General features: G+C 51.4%; 1 protein-coding gene across 2 annotated transcripts in view; it reads right to left on the reverse strand.

Annotated features, from left to right (window-relative positions):
* The window catches only part of Capzb (capping actin protein of muscle Z-line subunit beta), a 100,015-nt gene that overhangs the window by 23,332 nt on the left and 50,761 nt on the right, over nucleotides 1–25,922 (reverse strand). For both annotated transcript variants that reach the window (XM_021159602.3, XM_029475858.2), the window contains exons 3-4: nucleotides 11,842–11,963; nucleotides 7,070–7,183 (exon numbers count right to left, since the gene is read on the reverse strand). In XM_021159602.3, the coding sequence (XP_021015261.1) occupies nucleotides 7,070–7,183; nucleotides 11,842–11,963 (236 nt within the window). The remainder of the gene's footprint in view (nucleotides 1–7,069; nucleotides 7,184–11,841; nucleotides 11,964–25,922) is intronic.

Genomic DNA, 25,922 nt, shown 5'->3' on the forward strand with positions numbered 1-25,922 from the left:
TTTTGTTACTGTTCATGAAATGTGATATTAAAGTTTTTGGAGACAGAGGTTTTCCAAGGGGGGCCACAACCCACAGGTTGAGAAGCACTGCTCCAACACCTGTTGAAACCCCAGGATCTTATAAGGGGTGTGTGGCTTCTGCGCAGGCTCTTCCTACAGTTTATGCTTCCTTAGGGGACAGCAGGCTGGTCCCAGAGTGGAGGGCTCACACCAGCCAAGGCTAGTCTGACCAGCAGGCTTTCTAGGCACGGCTGACCAGCTCTCCATAGAGGCAAGGTGGACCTGATGACCACCCCAGCTGTCCGTCAGCCACCGTCTACGGCATGGTCCCCGCTCTTTACTTCCTCGGTACCTGCTGCGACTCATCTTCAGTACTTACAAGATGGTACAGACATCTGTCCACTTGTCTGTCTGTAGTCCTATTTCTGCTTTTTCAGCCTACTGGGTGGGAGTCATGTGAAGCAGGGCTGGGTCTGGCTCTATCTTGGCTGAATCTACAAAGCCTGGCCCAGTCCATGGGATGTTCTCTATAAATGACTGCTCAATAGACTCTCCAGCTACCATGATAGGAACCATCAGTGCCTGCCTGTGTCCTCGCTGTACCCCAAGGGAAGATTTCACAAGAATCATTAACTCTAGTTCCCAGACATTTATTTGATGCCTTGCTATGTGGGTGTTGGCTGAGCACAGTTTGGCCTGTGACACTGATGGCATAACTGTCACTGAGCCAAGGCCACCACTGAAATAGCCCCATACCACTCTCAGAAGGCATCTCCATGGTAACTGCTGCAAGCAGAGTTAAGTGTATGTCATAGGAAGTCAACTTCATACCCAAGTTAGTCAGGGAGGAAGGGTAGAAATGAACCAAGGTCCCCCCCAGCATGACCCCCCCACCATGTGCTGACTCATGGAACGAGAGGATGATTTTACAGGTGGTGCCTGAACCTCAGAATGGAGAGGCCATCCTCAGTTCTGACATGGCTTTCCATCTCTGCAGGGTTTCCCCAGGAAACCGTTTCCAACTGTCCCAAAGGAATGGACCCTGAGTGCCTTCATCCAGGAAAAGCTGTACCTTACAGCACACAGCACAGGTGGATGTATTTTCAGAGTTGTAGGACACTAAGGAAGCAAGCTTTCACACACAAATGTATTGCCCTCCCTCCCTGGGCCAGGGCTGCTCAGATGTCAGATCCCGAGAACAGGAGTTAGGGAGCCTGTAAAGGCCATCTACCGAGCACCCCAACTATTCCTGCAGGCTTCTGGGCCTGCCACAGGAACGTCACCCCTGCTTTACTCTGTAAAGTTCTTCCAGGAAAGCAGGGCTGATTAGAAAAGCTAATTACAGCTTTTGAAGAGCTTCTCAGACCCCAGACAAAGCAAGAACACAGGGCTCCTTCCCACCCTGATCCTGGACCCCCAGACTCTGGCCTTCATTAAGTTTTGATTTCAATCAATTGCACACCCCCTAAAATTAACTTATAAGGCCAATAAATTGCAACCGCATGTTTGAAGGTATTATCTGCTCTGAGCTAAGAGCAAGGGATCGCAGAGCACAGAGCAAGATGTCTGGTCCATATGGGAGTAATCAGCTCTGGAGGCCAGTGGTGCCAGCCCCCCTTCTCAGTTAGAACATCTGGTTTGGGGCAGAACCAGAGGCCAGGCCAGATCCAACTGAGCTGGAGTAGGGCAGGTCCCTGTCTTCTCTGAGAACCTAAAGGATCAAGGTGATGAAGCTGGTCCCCTATCAGCCTACTATGGCTGCTCTGGCTGGGGAGAAGGCACCTATCCCCAGCAGTGAGGAGCCACTGCCCTGCACAGGAGCATTCACTTCTAAGCTCCTCCCCAGGCCATGCACTGAAGTTCCGACTGAAAGCTAGACAAGATCTGGGACTGAAGGGCTGAGGATGGCTGCTGCTGGCAGACTGCACAGTGGTCCATAAATTTGCTCTCCTGTATTCCCTGCGTGGAGCTGGCTGTACCACGGAAGACAGAAAACTTCCTTGGGCCTTGGGAGAGAGATCCCAGGCCAGGGTGGAAGTGACAGAACTCAAGAGGACCTAGAATAGTTGGTGCCTCTGGCAAGCACACCAGGCATTTTCCATGCAGTTTCACAAACCAACTCCGTCTAAAGCCTGGTGCTTTAGACGTCTGTGCACTGTTGTCACGGGTACTCTCCAGGAAGGGGAAAACATTACTGTGATCATTCTACCCAGGATGGCAAAGACAGGAGGCAGCAAATGAGTGGAGTGGAGACAGACTGGGTGGAGGGAAGGGAAGACTGGAGAGGTAGCGTGGGGATGGGACAGGGAGCAGGGAAAGCAGGAACCAAGGGAGTTCAAAGGCAGTCAGGCAGTGCCCCAGCTTGGCTCCCCAGTGCTACTTGCCCCTGTGCACCTTGAGGACTGCTAGTCCTTCATCCCTAATTGGGAAATGTTCACAAGCCCACATGTGTGCTAAATCCCCATGGGAGATATAAGCCAGAGGGCCTGCAAGGCAGCCACCCTGGCCCCAGCTGCCACTCTGCCCAGACGGACTCCATGTGCGGGTGATTACCTCCAATTCCCTACAAAGTCAAAGTCTTTACAGACTCGGGATCAAAGCTGGGGCCTGAAGATAGAATCTAGTCTCTCCTTGGCTCTCATGGCAGAGAACCATCAGGGAGGCATTGAGCCCTCCCTATCTCTGAGTGAGTTGGTCTGGGCTGAGGCCGTCCGGCACAGTTCCTGCCCACTCCTTCCCTCGGCTTCTAAGGAGAGCTTCTAGGAATGAAGACAAGGTGACAGGCTCAGGCAGTGACCGTGACCATCTGCACAGTGTTGATGCTGTTCACATGGGCTCACGGGCAGCAAGCCATGGCAGCTCGGCCCCTTATTCTGTTTGGAATGCACTGAGACTCCTGATGAGTTGGTCCGCTGTGGCCTTCCCAGGATTAGAGGCTCCTGAGGTTCAGAGATGGCCCTGTGTTCCTCATATGCTAGGCAGAAGTCCAGGGCTCTCCACAAGGACCCTGCAAGTTCCTCATATGCTAGGAAGGTGGGTGAAGGCTCGGGTATAGGGCAAGCCTGACCTCTACTCTATACCTTGCCATGATCCAAGAATTCTGAACTACAGGGACTGTCACAAGCTGAAGACAGTCTGCTTTCACATGCCCCGCCCAGGGCACAGCAGCTTCAGTTACTCAGCCTTCCTGGAAATAGCATGGCCTGGCCAGCTCAGAGGTGCCAGATGTTCAACTGTTCCTTTTCCTTCAGGAAAGATATGTGTATTTCCAGTGGACCTGAAGCCAGCCTGCTTCCTAGACTCTCACGGGGACAGTTTAGCATTGGGTGGGGTGTCTCCTCCCAGAGGGGCCTGTGCATTTGCTCCGTCTACCAACATGAAGGAAAGGCATGTGCAGGCGCCTCAGGGGGCTTCACAGCTCCACTCACGGGCGACAGCCAAGTCTTCCTGTGGCATAGGCCAACGGCAGGAAGGAGCAGCTCCGAGGAGAGAGGCATGGCCTGCCACCCCTGTCCCCCAGCAACAATGTGGAAACCCTTCAGTGCCACACAAAAGTCACCTAGACACCCAAGACCTCTGCTCCACAGCCCTGGCAGGAAGGGCTCTGGCTTCAGGGCCATTGACATACACATAAACAACACCCAGAGGCTGAGAACTGGGGGTGAGTGAACTAAGGTACTGAAAAAATGAGAAAAGGATTATTTTTTTTCTTAATATTTGCCCCAGAAATGGGGTGGCTCAATTCACATAAGTCCTCCCAGATGTTCTTGGGAAATTCCTTAGCCTCTGATGACAATGGATGGCGGAACCCACGTGACAATCCCCAACCTTTCCCTCCAGTGAGCTTTGGGGAGAAGCTGCTCTCACTTTCCCAGCCAGGCAGGGTACCTCCCTGATCTCTAAGAGCACCTGCACTTGCCCTCTCTTCTGGCTCAGCAGCAGAGTTGGAGGCCTGGGCACCTGGAGCAGGAAGAGTCCATCTTGTTTCCTTCCTTAGAACCCTGAATAAGTGACAGAAGAGATGTCCGCCATAACGGCCTGATGTAAGCCAGGAGAGAAGCAGAGACAAGAGGGGCAGAGTCCTGAGCAATGCGCTCCGTATCTAGACCTGGCCTCAATGGCAGCACAAGGCAATGTGTCAGAGCCACTTCACTGAGGAAGACACAGCATGTGCTTATGCCAGTGGCTACTCAGAACCAGCCTTGCCACCAATTTACACAGCCCTGAAGATCTCCATGAGGCTGGGTGGTCTCCGCGGACTCTGCAGGAGCACTTGAGGCAGCTCAGCTCCGCACATGTGGAGACCCAACACACATTTCAGAGAGGCACTGCTCACTCCCATCTGACACTTGAGGAGGGCCATCTTTCCAGAAAGTTTTAAGGTGTCTGTGAGAAACTGTCAAAGTTATGGAAGGCTATGAGATACAATAGGTTTTCAAGTCTGCTTCTGATTTCTGAGACAAGGTGTGTGCATGTCCAGGGTGGCAGTCTGGGGACACTGGTGCCACAGCTCCTCTGCCCACCTAGACTTTGGACATTAGTCTTCAGCTCTAGAGTCGCCTCGTGGAAAGGCAGCGAGTGTGTCACCACCTTCCCGCCCCTGCCTGCTCACTGATTCCTTACGTGTCTGCTGTTTGTTCTTCTCCCACTCCTGCTGCTGCACACATGCACACCTATGAGAGAAGGACTGCCGGGTGCCAATGCCCTGCTTAGCTTTGGTCAACCTGACACAACACAGTCACCTGGGAGAGGAGCCGCTTCCACCAGCCTGGCCTGTGGGCAAGTCTGTGGGGGCATCTTCTTGATTAATGATTTATGTGGAAGTGGTGTGAGGACCCAGGCTATTGTGGGCAATGCCACCCTTCAGAAGATATCCTGGATTATATAAGAAAGTTAACTGAGCAAGCCACAAAAATAGAGCCAGTAAGCAGCAATCTACTATGGTCTCTGCCTCTGCCCTCAATGTTTAACTACAACCCATAAGATAGACAAACCTGTCCCTCCCCACGTTGGCTTTAGTCAGTGTTCCATCACAGCAACAGAAAACAAAGGAGAACGGGATGATATTGTCCCCCTAGTTTGGCCATGTTCTGGCTAGTGGACTTGGCTAAGTTTCTTTGTACTTCTGAGCATGTCAGCTCGTTTCTGTAGGCGGCCACACTCATGGTCACGGTCACACTTAGTGACTTATTTCCACTGTCTGACTCTCAATGTCGCTACAACACCAAACCTGACTCTGCCTGGACACCCGGGCTGAAGAACTCACTTCTTTGAAGCTCTTTTTATGGCGAGGTGAAATCAGAGAGCGAAACTATAGATGAAGGCAGAGCAGGCTTTTAGCACCACTGGGACGAGAGATCCCCAAAGGGGCAAAACAGGAGATGTGAGACCTTAGACACAAAACCTCATTTTAACTGTGAGGTAATAGTTGTACAAATGTCAAGCACAAGGAGACTTGAATCCCGGCTCTCCATCTCTGCATCCTCTGCAAGGGGACCTTGTAACTTTTCCTTAAAAGGCACCATATGTAAAGCCTCACCATGTAGAACATTGAGACAAAGATGCTATGCAGACAAGTGTGTGTGTGTGTGGGGGCGGGGGGGCACTGAAATGTTCAGGACCACATGCTGATGACTTCCTGGTGACTGTCTGTCTGACTGAGAGGAGCCCCTTCCTCCCAAATGTGTCACAGCAACCTGATGCAAATGGAAAGACTAGCCCACAGTCCACAGTTGGGAGCCTTCTCCCCTAACTCCAGGGTCACTGTTCAAATTTGCTGTTCCTCTCATTTCAATTTTCTTGCCTCTAGACCAGGATTGAACCAAGTAGAGATGCAAGATCAAATCCCATCTCAGGGCTCAAGAGATGAGTTTTACATCTCGTAAGGCCACATACAAAAAGGCTACACCATGCTCAGCCTTCTGCACTGTGCAAGCTTAATCAGGTCACTAGCTGGCACCTCTTGGGAGTGTGCCAACCCTTGTCCCAGATGGGGGATTTGTACTGACTTCGTACTACTATATATCTAGTACAGAACTTAATTTAAAATGAGATTCTATTGATTAAGCACAGCCTTCTCTGGAGCCCGATCTCAAAAGTGGCACAGCTGAATGGCCTGGCGTTGGTGGGCCAGGGTAGTGTGCAAAGTAAGATCACAAAGGAGCTAAAACAGGCACACTGGATTATGTTCATGGAGATGCAAGCATGGGGACCCGAGTTTCGATCCCTGCACACACACGTAAAGAGCTGGGCATGCTGGTGTGAGCCTGCAACCCCGACAATTGGGTGGGTGGGTATGGGATAAGAAGGACTCTTGGAGCTTGCTAACCGGTGAGGCCTGCCGAACAGAGGAGCCTGCTTCAGCAAGATGCAGATCAGCAGCAGAGGATGCTTGGCACTGACCTCTGACCTCCTCCACATGCTCATGCATCCACATTCACATGTGCATGCACACAAGAACACACACTCATGCCTACATCACACACATGCAACTGAAGGAGAGAAGGATAAAAAGACTGCGTGAGACCTCAGCTCACTCTGCCCTGGCCACTGGACAGTCACCATGGGCCCTGAGCTCCAGTCTAAACATAGCTGTAATAGCTAAGAGCTGTGGTGTGTTCTCACACCGATCACAAATTCAGTCAGCCTGAGCTTCACAGAGAGACTGTACTTTCATCATGCATTTGTGATTGATCAGATGTGTTTGAGTCTTAGCTCTGCCCCTGCCCTAGAAAAACTCCTTATTCTCTGTGTGTGAGGGCTACATGCTGACTGTGTCACTGTGGCATCCAAAGCACCTTACTGTTACTCAAAGAGCAAGGACATGAGACAGCAGAGTGCAAAATACCTGCCCTGTGTCGCACACACAGTAGGCACTCCCCCCACTTACCTGCCACAACTGTCAATGGTAACAGAGTAGCATGGTCATGTCTGCATCAGGGAGCTCCGACTTTTAGCAAGCTAGGTGACTAGGCAGCAGAGCCAGGGGAGAGTGCTCAGCCCAGGCATCCTCTCATACAAGGTTCTCCCCAGCAAAGCCCCTAGAGCTAGTGTGCAGAGGGTCACTCACAGGTCTCGGTATTGGTCGAAGGCATTGTTGGCCTCTACCTCCAGCTTTCTGAGCCGAGCAGATGGCATGGCCCCATCTTCCAAAGGAGGGTCATACTTGTTACTCCACGGTGACCTGGAAAGAAGGAAGGAGGAGACAGTTCTATGAATCATCCCAGAGACATAAAGCCCCAGCTCAGCTGCCTGAGGTTCAGGGGCCAAGTCACCAGGAGGCTTTTTGGAGAGTCTTACAAAGCAAAGGTTCAGAAGCCGGCAGACTGACTAATTTAGCAGCAAACACCTTAGCTCCAAGCCTCACTTCCTCCCGTGGAAAACAAGGCTACCATTCGCTACTATGTACTATTTCCAGGAACCAACAGAAGGGCAGGAGCCTTGGCCACAAGTCCCAGTGTTTCCCTGATTGATCTGCTCACCAAAGTGGTCAGCTGGTACCCCTCACCTCCCTGATTTGCTGGAGGCTCCTCAGCCCTCAAACAATAAGTATTAAGAAGACGACTCTAAGTCACAGAAGCAGGCAGTAAGCCTAGACACTCTGGAAATGGAGTGCCTAGCTCCTTAGGGAACACAGCCACTTCCCAGTACACTGGGCTAAGCATACACGAAGCCTGGGAAGTCAAGCGAACCCCAAGACCAGCAGCGTTTTAAAAACGCTTTTCGACGTCCCAGGAGAACTTTCAGTCACCGAGGGCAACGAGAGGTCTTTTTTACAAGGTTTCCTTGTTCGTTCCCAAGGGTGGAGGTCTCGGGCTGCATCTTCAGAAAGAACTAACAAGTGAGGTTATAGGAGGCTGGAGAGCTCGCTCAGTCACTGAGAGCACTGCTGTTCTTCCAGAGGACCCAAGATTCCAAGATTGATTCCAGCACCCACTTGGCAGCTCCTAACCTGGAACTCCAGTTCCATGGACCCACCATCCTCTTCTGGTCTCCAGAGGCACCAGGCGTGCATCTGGTACACAGACATACATGCAGGCAACACACCCACACACATCAAGTGAAATTTCCAACAAGTGAGGGAGTCTACGGAGGGGGGAGAGGAGATGTGATCAACTGAAGAGAAGCCTTACTTACACCCTTGCGTTGCTACCACAGGGCTGAATACTGCCTTCCCCAGTGATCATTAAGCCTCATACCTTTTCAATCTAGGATTAACATTAAGAGAGGACAAACATGCTCGCTGTCCCTTGGTCCCCCGCCTTGTCCACACAGATATATCTTTCTGGTACCCAGTCTAGCCGTGAGCCACATGAAAGGTGGAAGAGTTTTAGGGGTAGCTCTAGAGGTACAGTGTTCTCAGGGACGGTCCAGGGCGTGTTAGGGGGGGCCGAGCTGCTGTGTATACTCCCTTGAGGGCTCCAGGATGCAATTCACCTATCCACAGAAACGCACCTAGCCACAGAGAGCAGGGCCTTTTAAAAAATAAATTATTTATTTTATGTATAAGAGTACACTGTCACTGTCTTCAGATACACCAGAAGAGGACATTGGAGCACATTAGAGATGGTTGTGAGCCACTATGTGGTTGCTGGGATTTGAACTCAGGACCTCTGGAAGAGCAGTCAGTGCTCTTAACCACTGAGCCATCTCTCTAGCCTAAGCTGGGCCTTTAGAAACCTGTCCATGTTCAGGTGCCTAGACTCAATTCCCAAACAAAACAAGAAACCTCCGTTCCAAGTTCAAGCCCGCCCACCACTCCCAACAGAGTTGGGGGGACAACACCCCAAGACCAGCACTAGCTTGAGTCTTTGACAGAGAGGGCCCGTGGGATGTCTGCCTTCATGAAACACTGACAGACTCTGCAGGGTCTTGCAGACAGGTAGTAAAGTGGAGCTTGGGAGGCAGCGTGTGCTTGTAGTTCTTGCCGTTGTGTGACAGGTACAGGAGTCAAGTTCAGCCAGAACTATGTAACTAGACCCTATTTCCAAAACACAAACAATAGACAAAGGGAGGAGGAGGCTGAGGACAGGAAGGAAGGAGAGAAACTCAGAGGCTTCTTGCCTCAGATCGCCCAGGCCAGCTGACAGGTGCAGGCGGTCACCAGGACTCACAAGTCAGTGAGGTTTGGCTCTTTTACTGTGGGACAGTGGGCAAGAACCCAAAACTGTGACCTGGACCCCACCTCCCCCAGCCCTGCGTCTTCTGAGAACCTCCTGGCATACTTATAAGCAGGGCAAGCCCCCTCTCCACGCCATCTCCTTCACATGGCATGGGAGACCCAGGCAAAGGTGCCTGCTGCCAGGCCCGAGAACCTGAGCTCAATCTCCAGGACCCACATGGTGGAAGGAAGGACTGATTCCTTCAGGACCTAACCTCTATAAGCGGCAGACACACAGACAGGCAGACACACAGACAGACAGACAGACAGACACACACACAAAATGCGGTTAAAAACAAAGCAATGTGCTAGGACGCAACCACCCATCACCATGCAGACCGGGGCCTGAAGTCTAAGAAGTCTGTAAGTGTGTTACACATTCCTCCTGCCTCACAGACTACAACGGCATTTCAAGACGTTAGGCCTGGAGCCAGGGTAATTGTAGCTAGGGGAAAATCATCACATTACCCAGAATATTCTTAGTGGAAGGGGCACTCAGAACACATTTAAAAGCTTAAATGGAGGCCATCTGAGAAAAGACAGATGGACAGGAATGCTTGGATTTCAAAAGTCAGGCCTTTCATTTCCCCAGAAGGCTTCTTGTTTCAGCTAACAGGGTTCAAGCAGCGCTGCTGGCAGCGGCCTCGCCATAAGGATCTTATTTAAGCAAACGATCAAACACAGGATGGAAATGTGTGGAGAAAATCAGAGGACCTTGAAGTTTCAGATCCAGAAGGGGAGAGGGGAGTCAAGCTTTGTCCTTACTGCCGCTGCTCCCCTGTGAGGCTCCCATCCCCAGAGCCCTCTGGTGCCTGGGGAGTAGGGGTGGGGCCTGCAGGGTGCTCTGGAAGGGCTGAAGCCCTTGAGGGAGGAGTGCACAAGCTGTGCCCTGCCCTGCCCTCCTGCACACAGCTTTCTCACTTTCTGCTTTCAGGTTTAAAAATAAAAAAAGCAGAACCAGTGGCCATTGAGACTGGTCTCAGCGGTATCTTTCCCAGGAAGCCTGAACCAAGCCCACGCACGCCTGTGAGGGCTTTCACTGTGGTCATGTGCTCCCTGGCCTGCCCCATGCTTATCACCTTCAAGGAAGTCTCCTCAAGGGTTGCCCGGTACATGTGCTGGGGACCAGTTCTGTCCTGAGCTGGGGTCTCAACTTCACAGTGGGGCCCTGCAGTGCTACCCGGATGCCCAGCTCTCAGATCTACCACGCCACACCTACCCGGCACTTCCACACCCACCCAGAAGGCATTTCACATTCCCACTCCAAATTCTTCTTTCCACAGACAGTGCCCACACCTCCCAGCTGTCACTCTGCTTCCAAGCTCTACCCATCAGTACTCGGGTCTCTCCACTAATTTCATTCCCATGCTCAGGTGTGTCATTCCCTAACTAACCTCCACCAGAAGTAGGAAGGGCCATCACCACGACTAGTTTTCTTTCTCTTAGTTTCAAACAAAGGACAAGCTCTGTGCCACCCCATACTTGTGGTGGAGCTTCAAGGCTCCCATTCTGCTGGCTCTGCTATGCTTCTGACCTTTCTTTTACCTTCACAGCCTTCTGGATACCTGCGAGCGAGCTTGCCTCCACCCAGGGCTGGGGACCCAGGGCGCTCCTAACTTGTGCAAACTCAACAACTCATTCTAGAGACAGTTGTGATCAAGCCCCCACTGGCTACCCACCCTACCTCTCCCCTCTTGCTCTGTTCTCTTTAGCAATATGTTTGCAATCTCCATCACTGATGCACGTGCCTAACGTTACTAGCCGTTCGCATTCCTCACAAAACAGACTCCAGGAACAGAGCTGTGAGCAGTGCCTGCCACACAGGTAGCACTCAGGATGCTTGTGCAGGCTTTGCTGGCTAAACGATCACTACTGTTTCTATTTTGTAGACCAGAGATGACAAGGGACTGCCAAAGTCTCTGTGACCCTAGGAGGAACAGCCCACACTGCTCTTCCTGGTCACTGTCCCTGTGTCTCCAAAACCAACCCTCTCCAAAAAGAACACTGGTAGTGTGGTCTCTAATAAGCCCAAACCCAGTGTGCTCATCCCCAGGGAAAGCCTGGAATGGTGTGGGATTCTCACACTTGGAAGTTTGAAGAACGACGATCCCAAGTATGTTGGTGCATGTCTCTAATCCCAGCACTCAGGAGACAGGCATGAGGACTTCTGTGAGTTTGAGGCCAGCCTGGTCTACATAGGGAGTTCCAGGCCAGCAAGGGATATATTTTGAGACCATCTCAAAACAGTTCATTAAAAACATCTAAGCCAGGACCATCTCCTTGGAGCACAGATTCTTCTCAGCTCCCCTAAGGCCCCCAGCCAGCTCTGAACTGGCTGTGTGCATCACAGTACAGCTGCTCATCAGCTACTGCCTGTGTTTTCCTGGGTAGGGACCAATGTCAACTTGGCCACATGGTCATAGCAAAGGAAGGGAGAAGGGAAGGAAGGAAGGAAGGACAGACATGCCACCCTATCGGGGCAGTTGGCCCTGAAATAACACGGCTCTTCCACTGGACTGTAAGGCACCAAGGCCCTCTCTCTGAAACTCAAGGAAGGCGCCTACACAGCCTGTTAGTGGATCAGATGGACAGCTGAGAGGAAGAGAGAGAAGGACAAACAGACGTGTGGGTGGGCTACGCATGCCCCATGCTGTGAGGTGAGTCTGTGTATGAGAGCTCACCTATAGGAGTCCCCGTCTCTGTTGTAGTCACACAAAAGGTAATCCTTGCCCACCACCTTGTCTCTGGCAATTTTCAGGGGCTGGTCAACAGATGACAGGAGATCTTCACACAGACTGGGGACCTGGCAGAAAGAGAGGACAGGGAGAAATGTCATTAAAGTAACAACTCCAATTCAGCTCCAGGTTAACATCTGGCTTGTAGTGCTCTGCCAAAATTTGGAATCTGTCTGTTCCTCTCCACATATGCCCAACGCCAACCACGGCTCTCTGTAAAGGAACCTGGTCGTGAGTTGTTGTGGAGCGTGATTTCCAAGGCAGTCTTCTTTCCAACCCCGGGTGTGGCTTTAATTACCTGGCCACCAGGGTGGTCTTTGAGTATGAGGGTGTGTGTGCTGGGTATTGGTCTCTGGTGGTCAAAATACCAGCTCAGGCTCTAAGAAGAAGGCAAACACTTCAAATATACAGGAATGTGAAGAACTCAAAGAATAACGGGGCTCTGGAGAACTCCGCAGACTCCCATGCTGGGTGGAGTTTCCAGCTCTTTCCAGACCTCTGGCTAAGTGATACCAGGCTGTCCATAGGTGGCTGTATATACTACAGAGGTGGATCCAGGCTGTCCATAGCCGGCTGTATATACTACAGAGGTGGATCCAGGCTGTCCATAGGTGGCTGTATATACTACAGAGGTGGATCCAGGCTGTCCATAGCCGGCTGTATATACTACAGAGGTGGATCCAGGCTGTCCATAGCTGGCTGTATATACTACAGAGGTGGATCCAGGCTGTCCATAGCCGGCTGTATATACTACAGAGGTGGATCCAGGCTGTCCATAGCTGGCTGTATATACTACAGAGGTGGATCCAGGCTGTCCATAGCCGGCTGTATATACTACAGAGGTGGATCCAGGCTGTCCATAGCTGGCTGTATATACTACAGAGGTGGATCCAGGCTGTCCATAGCCGGCTGTATATACTACAAAGGTGGATCCAGGCTGTCCATAGCTGGCTGTATATACTACAGAGGTGGATCCAGGCTGTCCATAGCCGGCTGTATATACTACAAAGGTAGATGTCCATATGCTTTCTACAGCAGAGCAATCAGCTCACCTGCAGCTTTACCTGGTCTGCATAGCAGAAGGTGCCGGGAAAACAGCTTTGTGGCCTAGGTGGGCTAGAACAAGTCACAATTCCCAAACCCGGGTGTGGCTTTGAGGAAGCAGGCCAGGGCTGCCTCCTCCCAACACAAACATCAGTCTCCATGAAAACATTCCAGGAAGGGATGGCAGCCCTTGCATAAGTGGATGCCTTTCTGTTCGAGTCACTTCTACACAGTTTCCACATCCTGACTTTCTCATCTCAGGGCCTGGGTTTACAGGGTCCCCTGCTTCATCTTTTACAAGACAAGGGGCTGCTAACAGAGGGGGCCATGAAGCGCAGGTCCTGTGTCCCTCCCAAAAGCCAGAACTACTAGGACAACCAGGTTCTGATGCTGCATGCTACTGTCTTAGGGCACATCACAGCCTACCATACAAAGTGCCTCTTGCTCCATGGGATGGTCCAACTCTTATACATACACCACTCCCCAAGGAGAAGCATATACCTCCAGCCAAAGCACGACATGCTTGTTTTCAGAACCTGGTCCATGCGCACCTGTGCACTCACCCAACCAATAGGCAAGGTCATTTTCAAAGTTAGCTTTGGTGACATCTCTCTCTATCACCTCTAAGTGCCTGTTTGGATGTTGAACCAGGTATCACAAAGCATGCTCTTTACCTAAGTGCTCATACCAGGACATAAAGTGGGAAGCTGTTACCTTAATTTACAGATTACAGAGTTAAGACCCAGAATCATTAAGCTGTCCAAGGTTCACACCAACAGCCAGCAGTGAATATAGAAATCCAATCCTAGGCTAGGTGACTCCCAAACTCCTTCACCCTGTCACTCTGGTCCCTAAGGACAGCTAACAGTAACGGTACAAAGCTCCTCCCAGCCCCCAGAGCCCTCCACCTGGGACACCCTAGTTGTAGAAGCAGAGTTCCACGGCTTCCATGAGGCAGCCAGGCATGAGGCACTGGCTGAATTTTATGGGTGCAGTGAAATGACCCTGGCACCTTCATGCTGCCCTTCGTGCTGTGGCCTGCCACTAAGAACCCACTTGTGCTACTGGGCTGCTGCTGGGGTCTCCTTACAAATTGTCAAGTTCTGTCTTGAGCCTCCTAGTCCTCTTTGTCTGTCCTCACTGTCTGGGTAGCAATGCTGCCCTTCTTCCTCTTCTTTTTTTTTTTCTTAAAAGATTTATTTATTTGTTATATGTAAGTACACTGCAGCTGTCTTCAGACACACCAGAAGAGGGCATCAGATCTCATTACAGATGGTTGTGAGCCACCATGTGGTTGCTGGGATTTGAACTCAGGACTTTCAGAAGAGCAGTCAGTGCTCTTAACCCTGAGCCATTTCTCTAGCCCCGCTGCCCTTCTTTGTATCTCAATACACCTTGCTGCTTCAGAAAGCAGATGCTGAAGTATGCTTGGGAAGACAGATTTCCTTTAGCAGCCAGGCTGTCAAGACGATGCGAGGTGCAAGGAAAGAGGCTCCATTCCTAGCTGGCACAGTTATGTACGTTTGTAATCCTGGCTGCTTAGGAGGCTGAGAGAGAAGAAGGATTTAAGACCATGAATTCCACACATCAGTATGACCAGGCCTGGTGGCACAGTCCTAAATATTTGGGAGGCTGAAGCAGGAGGATCCTAAGTTCAAAGACTGGCTGGGTTGTACAGTGAGTTTCAAGCCTACTTGAATAACTTAAGACCTTGTGTTATGAGAAAACAGACATCCGGTAAGATAGTTCAGTGGTAGAGTGCTTGCCTACTGCACATGAGGTCCTCGGTTCAATTCTCAGTGTCTCAAGTTACCAGCAAAACGAACAAATAACATCACTACCAAACCAAAGCCCCAAGCCCAGCCTGAAGAGTCACAGTAATGACAGAAGGACAGAACCAGGCAAACTATGCCAGAGACGAGCCACCCCTAAAGAGCTAATCCCAGACTTCTGCAAGCCCACGCGTCCAACCAACCATAGAAGAACATACACTCAACTGAGCCCTTACCATGGCAGCAGACAGTGGAAAGCTATGGAGATCGTGCAGGACACAGGATGTGCCCAAGCACACAAGTACCTAGGATGGGTCACAGCTAGCTGGCTCTGCCTGCTCAGGTCCCTAAAAGACAAGTTCTTAAGTTGGGCCATATTTTCAAGTTCTGTTTACATCAATCCCTCTTCTGATCAAAGACAACCTAGTCTAGAATGACACTATGCTGTCACTGGAAACAAGTACAAACTATACAATGTGACTATACAGTGTGGGAGCAGCTGCCCTAGGGACATGGGGTGTGCGCGTGCACATGCATGTACATGTGTGTACCATGTGTCAGTCCTGCCCCTCATCCTGTCCTCTCTTCACCTTCTCAGCACTGGCCTACTAGCCATTTCCTCTACATGCTAGTTTGTATAAAAACACTCCCCATTGAGAGTTGGTGCAGAAACTATAGGCTGCTGAGTTAAATTGACTTTTGGGTCACAAGGAAGACCGTTTCAGTTTGACCACCCCTCTAATGTTACACAGGATAGCTGTTTTTATTTGTTCAATCTAACACTCCGCTGTATTCCCCGAGTCTCCTTCAGACCTGTCCCTGATTCCCACTTCTCTCTAGGCATTGTGGAATTCCACCAATGGACGGCACCGGACCCTTGACTGCTCCTGAAACTGGCTATCCTAATACTACCAGCAGAGACTCGGGAGACTATACCCAGGGAGCCACGAGGGGACCCCAGTCAAGCACCATGTCCCATCAGCTGCAGAGGGTCTCAATCTACGCTTGGGTCCCATGGGAGCAGGCATGGGGTCTTTTGCCTGAGAGCATGCTGGAAAACAATGGCTCTGTGAGCCAGTCAGTTATCTAAATCTGTGCCTCAGCTCTTCCTGCCCCTGGCTGTGCCACTCTCAGGGTGTCAGAATCCGCAGTGATCGATGAGCTGAATGACCAGGTCCAAACACCTGAGTCTACTCTGTGCTCCAGCGCTGTGAGGAGCAGAGCCAGCATAGACTGTGTTTGGCTGCACTCCACACTGCCCACGTGACCTACCCCCATCAGCTTTTGTGTGGAACGTCCATCTAACAGCAATGGTGTTGGCCAAACCGGGCCGCTGAGGGTTCAACTTAATTTCCAGTGACTTGGAATAGTAACGCTATACCACTATTGGGACAGGCCCTGCCTTCGCCCTGGGTATTCTCACCTGGGTTTGGGTTCAGTCCAAGCACAGCAAAGCAAGCTTTAATGGGGGATAGGACATGGCACATGTCTGTAGTCCAAACTACCCAGGAGGCTGACACAGAAGGATCATTTGACTCCACTGAGTTCAAGACCCATGGAGACAACATGGAAAAACCAGACAACAGTGATGATAAACCATAAAACAGACGAGTCTCTGTCACCATGGGATCCAGTCTATTGCCATCACTCCTTTATCCCCAGGACAGGTTTTCACAGAGACTATTTTTTTTTAAGACTATATTCATCCACTCATGCACTCACTCACCTACCCACCCACCCACCCACTCACTCACTCATTCATTTTTTAAGAAAGTGCCCGTGCCATCGTGCAGACATTGAGGTCAGACACCACTTGTGGGAGTTGGTTCTCTCCTTCCACTATGTGGAACCCGGGAATCAAACTCAGGTCTTCAGTCTCGGTGGCAACGCTTTTATGCACTGAGCCATCCTGGTGGCCCAGAGACCTCTACTTTAAAGAAGAGGCACATGAGGCCTGAGAAACAAGCTGACCCAAGTCACACAAGCCAGTAGCCAGCATCTAAGGAAGGCACAGGGACACAGTTCAGCTCGGTTGAGAGGTAAATTGCAGCGCTGCTCTTGCCCAAATGGCGTATTTTCCTACTATCTAACCCAACAGCTGATCGCATGAAAGGCGACACAAATCAGAAGCTTCCGGCCACAGGCAAGGCCGTGTGCGCTGTCATATGGTTCCACTTTGCCTCTTCCTCTTCTCCATTAGTTATTAATGTTGAAAAAAATTGTTCAACCAGAAAAAGAAACTTGAGATGAACCCTTAAAAAAAAAAAAGGCACAAAAGCTGGAGTGGTTCAGCTCCCCGGATAATCTAATCCCCGGCGCCCTCGCCTTTCAGAAGTGAACCTTTGGACCTTGATTTTAAAAAAAAAAAAATGGCCAAATGAACACATTCCATCTTTTGATCTGCCTGCTGGCTGAGAGCCCGCCACCGGAGAGATAAGGATCGAAAGCAGACCCTGTCCATTCGGGTGCACATGCACATGAGTGATGGTGAGCCCGGGGCTGGGGAGAGTCCTGGCTTGCCCCACTCCAGGGTTGGGTGCCAGAGACCTCGAAGGCCAGCAGGGGGCTCTGCTTACAACCTGATTCTTCTGTTTTCCCCAAGGCCCTGAAGTTACGCTTTTAAAAACTGAAACAATGAAAGCAGCAAGAGTGTCCTAGAGGTACACATGCCAGCACTGGAACATAGCACACAACGAGAAACCAGACACAGGTCCAAACTCTGCTCTGCCTCTGCCAGGCTCCTAACCTAGGAACTGGTTTGGAACCATGGAAGAGACTAGAGACAGGAAGACGCACACCAGCAGGTCATCTCCAGACTGCCAGAGCAGGAAAGAAACCTGAAGACACTAGGTGAGGCTGGGGCACAGGGGACAGCACAAGAATGCCAGGAATGGTAAGGAAAACAGGAGGGTGCACCACACAGTTCTGCAGCTAGCAGCAAGAGACACCAGGGCAAGTATGAGAATGGTCCCTGCAAGGCACACAGCAAGACCCAGAAGGCCAAGAAAGCAAGCTGTTCGACCCAGCTGAGCTACCCTCTACCCACCGAGCAGGGCCTGCTCTCTGTGCCCGACCCCAGCACATATAGCAGGGTGTGGTCCCAGCTCCTCTAGGTCCCACCTCAGTTCTTCACAGACCATCAGATTCTTAAGCAGAAAGGCACACTATAAACCTCATTTGAATAGCCTGCCCTGTAGGGTCATTACTAACACCACTATATGGACGTGTCAAGCGTACAAGTCCCTTCCCAACTTCAAAATGCTAAGTGAGCCATGACCCTGGCTTTGAGACAGCTGGCAAGATAGTCTTGCTCCTAGATGGCTGCCATAGTGGGCTAGTACTCTGGTGACTGAGGGCCCAAAGCAAATGGAGACGACATGCCTAGCACTGATGCAGAGCTCTGGACAAGCCATGGAGATCCAGCTTGTTATAACAGAAATGAATGGATCAGGACGGGCTTACATTCTCCAAGGCTGGTAAGTTACACTCATGGTGCACCTTAGTGTTTCTGGCTCGGGGAGAGGGGGTGTGGCCCCACACCCTTTTGTCTGTCTTCAGGCTCCACCAGCATAGGCAATCGGGAAGCTCTGGCTCAGTTTTAGACCTTGAACATTTCCTGGCCAAGGATTAGATAACTTTATCTCTACAGTCACCCAGGACAGGGTTCTCCAAAGCTCACCGCACTCTGTATAAAGCAGTGTCTGTGAGTTACAGACTGTGGAGGCCCTGCCCCTCATCAAGTACAAATTGCACACCCCCTGGACCAGGAGGGAGTGTCACAGTCACACCAGCTTCTCGCAGCTCCATGTTCAAATCAGACCCGTTCATCAATGCCAGTGCTAAGCAGCTAGCACCTAATCACTACAAAGCAAACAGGGTCTCATGCAGCCCAGGTCAGCCTCAAATTTCCTGTGTAGCCAAGGAGGACGCTGAACATGTGCACCTCGTGTTTCTTTGTCCTGAATTCTGATTATGGGCATGCACCATAACACCCAACCCAAGACTTTATGCATACTAACCAACTAACCAGGTTAGTACTCCACGGAGCCCCTACCCCAGCGCACTGACCTTCCTTTGACACACGCTCACTATATAGCCTTGGCTGTCTTGGAACTCGCTCTGTGACTAGGCTGCCTCCCAGGTGCTGTTAAAAACATGTGGCACCTCTCTTGGCAAACACTTCTTAATACGTATGGATGTTTGTCTTCCTAAGTGTCTGTGTGCCATGTATGTACAGTGCCCGCAGAGGCCAGAAGAAGGCGTCAGATTCCCTGGAACGGGAGTAATAGGCAGGTGTGAACTACCATGTGAGTCCTGAGACGAACCCAGGTCCTCTGAAAGAGCAACTAGGACTCCTAACAACTGAGCTGTCTGTCTGTCTGTCTCTTCAGCCCCACATGGACTCCTAACAACTGAGCTGTCTGTCTGTCTCTTCAGCCCCACATGGACTCCTAACAACTGAGCTGTCTGTCTGTCTGTCTCTTCAGCCCCACATGGACTCCTAACAACTGAGCTGTCTGTCTGTCTGTCTCTTCAGCCCCACATGGACTCCTAACAACTGAGCTGTCTGTCTGTCTCTTCAGCCCCACATGGACTCCTAACAACTGAGCTGTCTGCCTCTTCAGCCCCACATGGACTTTAAAGGGAAGTGGGAGATGGGAAAGCCCTGGCTCCTTCAAGCATCCCAGCTCCACATTCCTCTAACAACCGACTCCCCCAGCTGCCCAGCCCACATTCCTTGCAGCATGCAGTTCAAACATTCAGGGGAAGGAGACCGAGCATGTTATACTCTTACCAAGTATTTTTAACTGTTTCCCAAACCAAGCCTGTTTATGAATCAATCTAGGCACTCCTTGCCCAGGACGGAGTCTGCCAGCCTGGAGAGGAAAGACTTTCTGCCTCTGGTCTTTGGAGGAGGCCCCATCTCTCTAACTCACTTTTATGTTGTTTTTTACCTTATCAATCAAAATGTGGACTCTAAGTTACGGGAACATCCATCAGCCCCTCCCAGTACAGTCTTTGCTTTCCAACAGTACCAAAGGCAGATCACAAACAGGAAAATCTTGTGAGGGCAAGGCCCAAGCCAGGGTCTTCCTTCAAAGGCGTCCTGTCCATCAGCCATCACAGCCCCACCTCCTCCTGAGCTTTACCTGATCCCCAAGCCACCTATGTCCCCAAGTGAAGCCAAAGCGGGGCTGAGCACTCTGGTTCCTTCCTGGAGCACAGAGAAACCAAAGTCTAGCCCTCAATCCCTTCTCTAAGGGCTCCTCATCATCACCGTAAGCAGCGAAGGTTCTCAGAGCACCCCTTGCCACTTTCCAATGTCACAGCAAGCTCAAATTAAAAAAAGACAAAAGCAAAACTAAAAACCAGAGCCTTTCTACAATTCCAGAAACTTAAATTTCTTACACGCAGCAGAATAAAAACCAACAGGAGGCCGACGGGAAAGTGGCCCCAAGCAAAAAGGGAGGATTTAGGCAAGCATTTAGGAGCGATGGAATCTGAAACACTAACACAGAAGGGCAAAAGAGCCCTGCACAGTTAGGAGCCCTTTAATTGGGCAAGATTTGCAAGGCCTGTGGAACTCTGGCGAGCCTCTTGAGTGGAAAGCATGGGGACCAATGGGAGCCACCGACTTCAAGTTCTCTTGGATACACGCCTGAGAATGACACACGGCCACTACCACCTCTTCAGCAGCCTCACGCTATCCCTTAAAGGCCACAGAAGACCACCCGGCCGAGGAGCCGGGCTGTGCTCTTCCTCCATGGGCACCTTCAAGTCTGAGGGGAAACACTCTCCTGCTGTCCCAGAGAAAGAGGGTATGAGAAAACTGGGAGCTGGAGTTCTGACAGTCACACATCCCCATGCACAGGCAGAGGATATAAAACTGCACAGAAAAACGGTAGGTGCAAGATGGCTGCTCCTGACCTACCATGACCTTCCCAGGCCAGAAGGCCCCACAGCAGTAGGCTCTCAAGGCCATGCTTCCATGCTGTGACTAACTGTGGATCATCAATATGAAAATGAATGTGCGCTGCTGCCTGCTACTGACCAGCACAGCACAGCCGTGCATCTGCTCCCACCCAGTCTCTGTCCAGCCACCCCACCGCCGCTCATCCTCAATGTCTCCTCCTCCCACTCCATGCAGCTTTCCGTGCCCCAGCCCATCAAGGTGGATGAAGCCGGTCACTCAGAAGCACCCAGTGTGCAGTGCTCCTATTCTACAATTCTACGCTCTACCCTCTTCTCAAAATCCGAACAACTGTGGTTACCCACAGGGGATGCTCACAAGATCAGGCCCGTTAACATTCCCTTGCAGACGTGTAGTGTAGTGAAGGACACTAGACCCTGAGAGTCCAAGCCATTCCCTCATCTTGTCCCCTCAGCTCCATGTAACCCCTGACCTCAGCATGTGCGGTAAGCAACCCAACAGGCAGCATCGTGGGCACGCACTGTGGCTGGGACTGAAGTATGTATGGAGATAGGCTCAACAGAGACAGACATAGAGAACAGAGCTAGCATGAGAATGTAACCCAGGAAAAGGGGCACCATGTCAGACAGAGCATCCAAACAGACGAGCCATGGGGTGGGGGACTAAGGCAAGCCCAGGTGTGTTCTCCGACTGTAATCCAGACAAGAACCTGGAGCCTTATAGGCACAGGGTCAAAGGTCAGTCTCCAAGAGCTGTGGAGAGAGGGACCCACCAACAAGGAGACTGACTCGGGGGACTCTCCAAAGACTCAAGCATCATAGGGCGGAGTGTGACCGTCAATGTCCACGGAACTGCTCCAGGGAGGTGTGACAACACTCACACCCACAGGCCGGCCAGTGTTCTGAGTAACACCTGGGCATCTGCATCCTGTCTAGAGCGCTTCCAGCATGCTGGCCTCCTCTCTCTCTCTCTCTCTCTCTCTCTCTCTCTCTCTCTCTCTCTCTCTCTCTCCTGGATTCAGCCCCAGGGTTCTTTCTGTCACATGCCCTGCAGCCTCAAGAAGTATTACTAGAGGTAACCCTTGTCACCAAGGGCTGAGCATGGCCCACCCTGGGCTGGAGGAAGAAAGGTTATTAGAGGGTTTAAGTGAGAACTCACCCACTGACCAGCCAGGGAGCTGAGGGTTTAAGTGAGAACTCACCCACTGACCAGCCAGGGAGCTGAGAGCTGGCCACTTCGAAGCAGGGGCCCACAGTTCTCCTTCCCAAGCAGGTTGAACAAGGAAGGGAAAGGCACTGGCTTGCTGCTCCCGGGCCCTGTTCTATCTCCATTCTCATGCCACAGAAGCCTATGAAACAAGTACCGTCACCTCCTCGCTCGTTAGACCAGTCAGAACCATCTGTAATTGGCAATGCATGAAGCCCTTTACCCATGAGAACTTGGCAGAGTCCCCTAAGAACAGGGACAACTGAGGAAACAGATCCTGGGCCTGAGACAGGATCTTGGACTCACCTGGATATTGGGGGGTGGGGGTGGGGTACTAAGACCCAGCTAACTCAGACCAACTAAGTTACTGGCTGCAGGGTGATGTCCCCAGTCACACAACTCAGTTCCAGGAGACATTGAATCCCATTCATCTCTGATTGCACATCTTGCAAAGTGTTTACAGCTTCTACCTCCCGAGTCTGGGAATCTGGGGTGGGGTGGGGTACTGTGTCCACCTATGGTTGACACATAGGCAGGATTTATTTTATACACTCAGGAGTTGGAAGAATGAACACCATTATCTCCTATGGGGGTCTCAGGAGCCAGCGGGAGCTTCCTTGGGAACTAGGGACTTGAAGTCACAGCATACAATTAATTACCAATGACTACTCTAAGTTGTATGCAAGTGGGAAGGTCAGAGAGTCTCTCTGCTCTAGGAAGGCAGGAGGACCTCAGTTTAGAATACATCTGCCACATAACCCTCCTCACACTGGGGGTGGGGGACAACTAACTTATATGAACATACTCATTCGGGCGTAAATCTCCTGAGGCTGTGTTCTCAACTGGGAAAGCTAGTCTAGCTTCTAGTCACCAGGAATTAAGTGTCCCTATACATTCTAGAAAGAAGGGTAATGGAGATTAAGGACAATCCAGTCTCCTGTTTGGCTAGGCATCTGTCCTCGGCCTGCTGTCAGGTCCCCACTCTGGGCCTCCATCTGATACTTGTCCACCATCTGTAACTTCAATTTTGCTCTTAGGCAAAGGTTTCAATTACATAAAAGGTAACAGGCCCACCAGGACCTGGCAGTCTGCAGCGTGGCGAGAGCTGCTCACACCTCTCCTGTGGCACACCAAGCATCCAGAATCATTTGCAGAGACCAATTTCAGAGGCCTAGGGCTCAACAGCCCAGCCTTTCAGGAGACCTCTCCCAGGCAGGCTCTGTGCACATTATGACTGACAGGGTCTCTAATGAGCCTTAATTGCCAGCTCAGCAGGCCTACAAACACATGCAGCAAAGGGGCAGGTGCAAACCACCCAATTACAGAGCACAGTGTCTGGCCGGACAAGGGCCACTGACCCAAGAGAAGGGTGGGCCCCAAACTCCCAAAACACCTTGCCAAAAGCAGTCTGGAGCCCACCCTAGCCCAGCTAGTGTGGCCATTTGGTGTCGACACCTGGGTTCAGACTCCTGCATGGGTACCACGGCTGCCTCCCTCCCCATCAGCATTTCTTTAATGATGGAGGACAGACGCCCTTGCAGCGTGGAGAGGTAAAGGCCATACTGTATGCACACTGAGCAGCTGCCTACTGGCATTTTCTCTGGTGGCAGCATCTGTATTCGGAGCCAGCCATCTGCTGGTGACCTGCAGTGATGAGGGAAATCTACTACTGGGAGCAGCTGTAGGCATAACCATGTGGCAGACAACAGGCTTTAGAGTCACTCAGGCTGGGGCTGATCCCAAGTCAGAAAGTTAGCAATCAGTGGAGAGAGTCTGGGACCAGGTACCTGTGTGCCCACCTTCAGAAGACTGCCTGCGGAGTCTTGCGGAACCCTGCCGTAGTTTTCCAGTGAAAAGCGGGCTCCGGGACCTGAGGAGGTGTTAGCGCACGAAGACCAAGCACCCAGGATCCACCCAGACAGCTGCTCCAACCTGGGAGGAAACTGAGGCCACATGAGGAGGGCAAGGGCTTAGCTTAACAGGAGCTCCCACTTTTAAGGTGCCCAAAGACCCCCACTTCATATTTTAGACACCGAAACAGATCAGCACCCTATAAACACATGGCTAAGAATTCTGCAGGAGCCTGAGCTGCAAGTGTGGTAACCAGGTAGCCTGGCAAGGAAGGGGCACCAGCTGGACATGTTTGTTTTCAAGAAGTGCAAAACCAACCAGCTCTCTGCTTGGAGCTTTAGTGCCATGCCTGGCTGCTGGCAGCATGGAGTTTCCTGTGTCAGTGGCGACCTGAGGAGGCATTAGCAGATGAGGTGCTCCAATAGCCTCAAAGGAAAGAAGACTTCGACAAGAGGGGAGGAAGCTAGAAACTGGGCCACTTTGTGACTGGGAAAAACCTCAGAGGTGGCCTTGGGTGTCTGGATTCTAACAATCTGGAAGGAGAAAATCCTAAACGTGGGAGGGCGACATACCGACTGGATCTGGAAGATCTGGCTCCTGCAGGTAGTGGCCGGGGAACGCTTGGTGCGTCCTTGTTCACCCTGACTCTCTGCAATAACCATTTAATCTGTGCAGCCTACCCCATCTCCTGCCCCGCCGTGGGCAGTTTCTAGATTCAGGGCACTCAGAGACAAAGGTGCTTGCTCTGCAGCCATGAAGAGCAATGAGCAGGCTAAGAAAGTGGAGATGTCGAATTTTGGAGAAGCCAGTGGACACAGATTTCAGGTTGGCCCCTCAGATCCTCAACTGGATTTGTACTGGAGGGATCCTTCCCACTTGGAAGCTTTGGCTTTTCAGGTCAGGGCAAGTGAGGGTAGACTGTTCCCATGACCACCCAAGGGCCTCAGTGGAGGCCTAACCTTCCCCCAGCTCCAGCTTAAATAAGCTGAATCCCTGTCATCAAGAGCTGCCCTGCTGTGGAAGCCGAGGCAGGGGCTGGGCGCACCTGTGAAAACACAGCCCGGAGGGTGGCTCCGGGCGTGAGCACAACCTCTGGGTGGGCAGAACTGAGGCTCTGGGTCAGTGAAGCCAACACAGCATCAACTCCCATTTATTAAGCACCTCCCTGCCTCCCCTGTTGGCTCTCTGGAAGTGTACTCCTGACTCTTCCACTTACCCCATAAGATAGCTTTTACTGGCCCCATCTTATAACGGAGGAATCTCAGAGGGGCAAAGTATGTGTGTCCAAGACCTCAAAGCTAGAGGCACCCCATACCCAGTCCTAGGCAGCCACGCTGCTACAGTAGCCCTGGGGACACAATGCTGGAGGCTGCGCCTTTTCTATGTGTATTTACCACAATGGGAGGCAGTGTGGTGCAGACCTGAGAGACATCAGTGTCTCTTCTGCTAAGAACGGGCTGCTAAGAGAGACCTCAACAGGAGGGTACCCACAGCGAGGTTCCTCTGCTTCTGGACCTCAGAACTGAGTCTGAGAGAATGAGACCATCGGGCCCTAATCTGGCAGAGATTGCTGCCCAGAGACCCACTGGCCTAAAGCAAGAGCAGCTGCCCAAAGCCTGCCAGCCAAGCCTCATGACTTCTAACAAGGCAGCTTTCCATTCACCTTCCCCCAATTCATCCATTTTCTGTTCACAGGCCTGCTAGCTGCCAGAAATGGTCTACTGTGTGGTTGGTTGTTTTAAGGAAGGGGACAGTGGGAGTCACCAGAGCTGTGACAGAGTGTGCCCACTGCATGACAAGACTGGACTCCATGAGGCAGGCCCTCACCGTCCCATGCTTCAGTTTCTCACTTATACCTCACAAAGTCACTTCAGATGAGGCACGGTCATGGTGAAGATGATCCGTGATAAGGCCCATGAAAAGAATTTACCACCTCATAGCTCCTACTAACAACATCACCTCTGTTTCCCCAAGAACAGAGTCAAATTCTAAATGTGAGAGCAATGAAAACCAATTCCCATCTGAACCCTGGACCCTCTCAGGAGTCACAAGTGTACTAGGGAGCTGACTTAAAGTGACAGTCAACAAAATACCTGGCTGGGGAGCGCTCTGGACCACCAGCCACACTCAAGTCTATTGCTCCTATTCTAAAGCTGTTTAGGACTGAAGATGTACCACCGTGGGCTCTCGGCTCTCGCTGTCTGGGCTGAATTCACAAGAAG

Source organism: Mus caroli, unplaced genomic scaffold, assembly GCF_978045245.1.
Source record: "Mus caroli unplaced genomic scaffold, Mus_caroli_1 scaffold_6, whole genome shotgun sequence".
Lineage (NCBI taxonomy): Eukaryota > Metazoa > Chordata > Mammalia > Rodentia > Muridae > Mus > Mus caroli.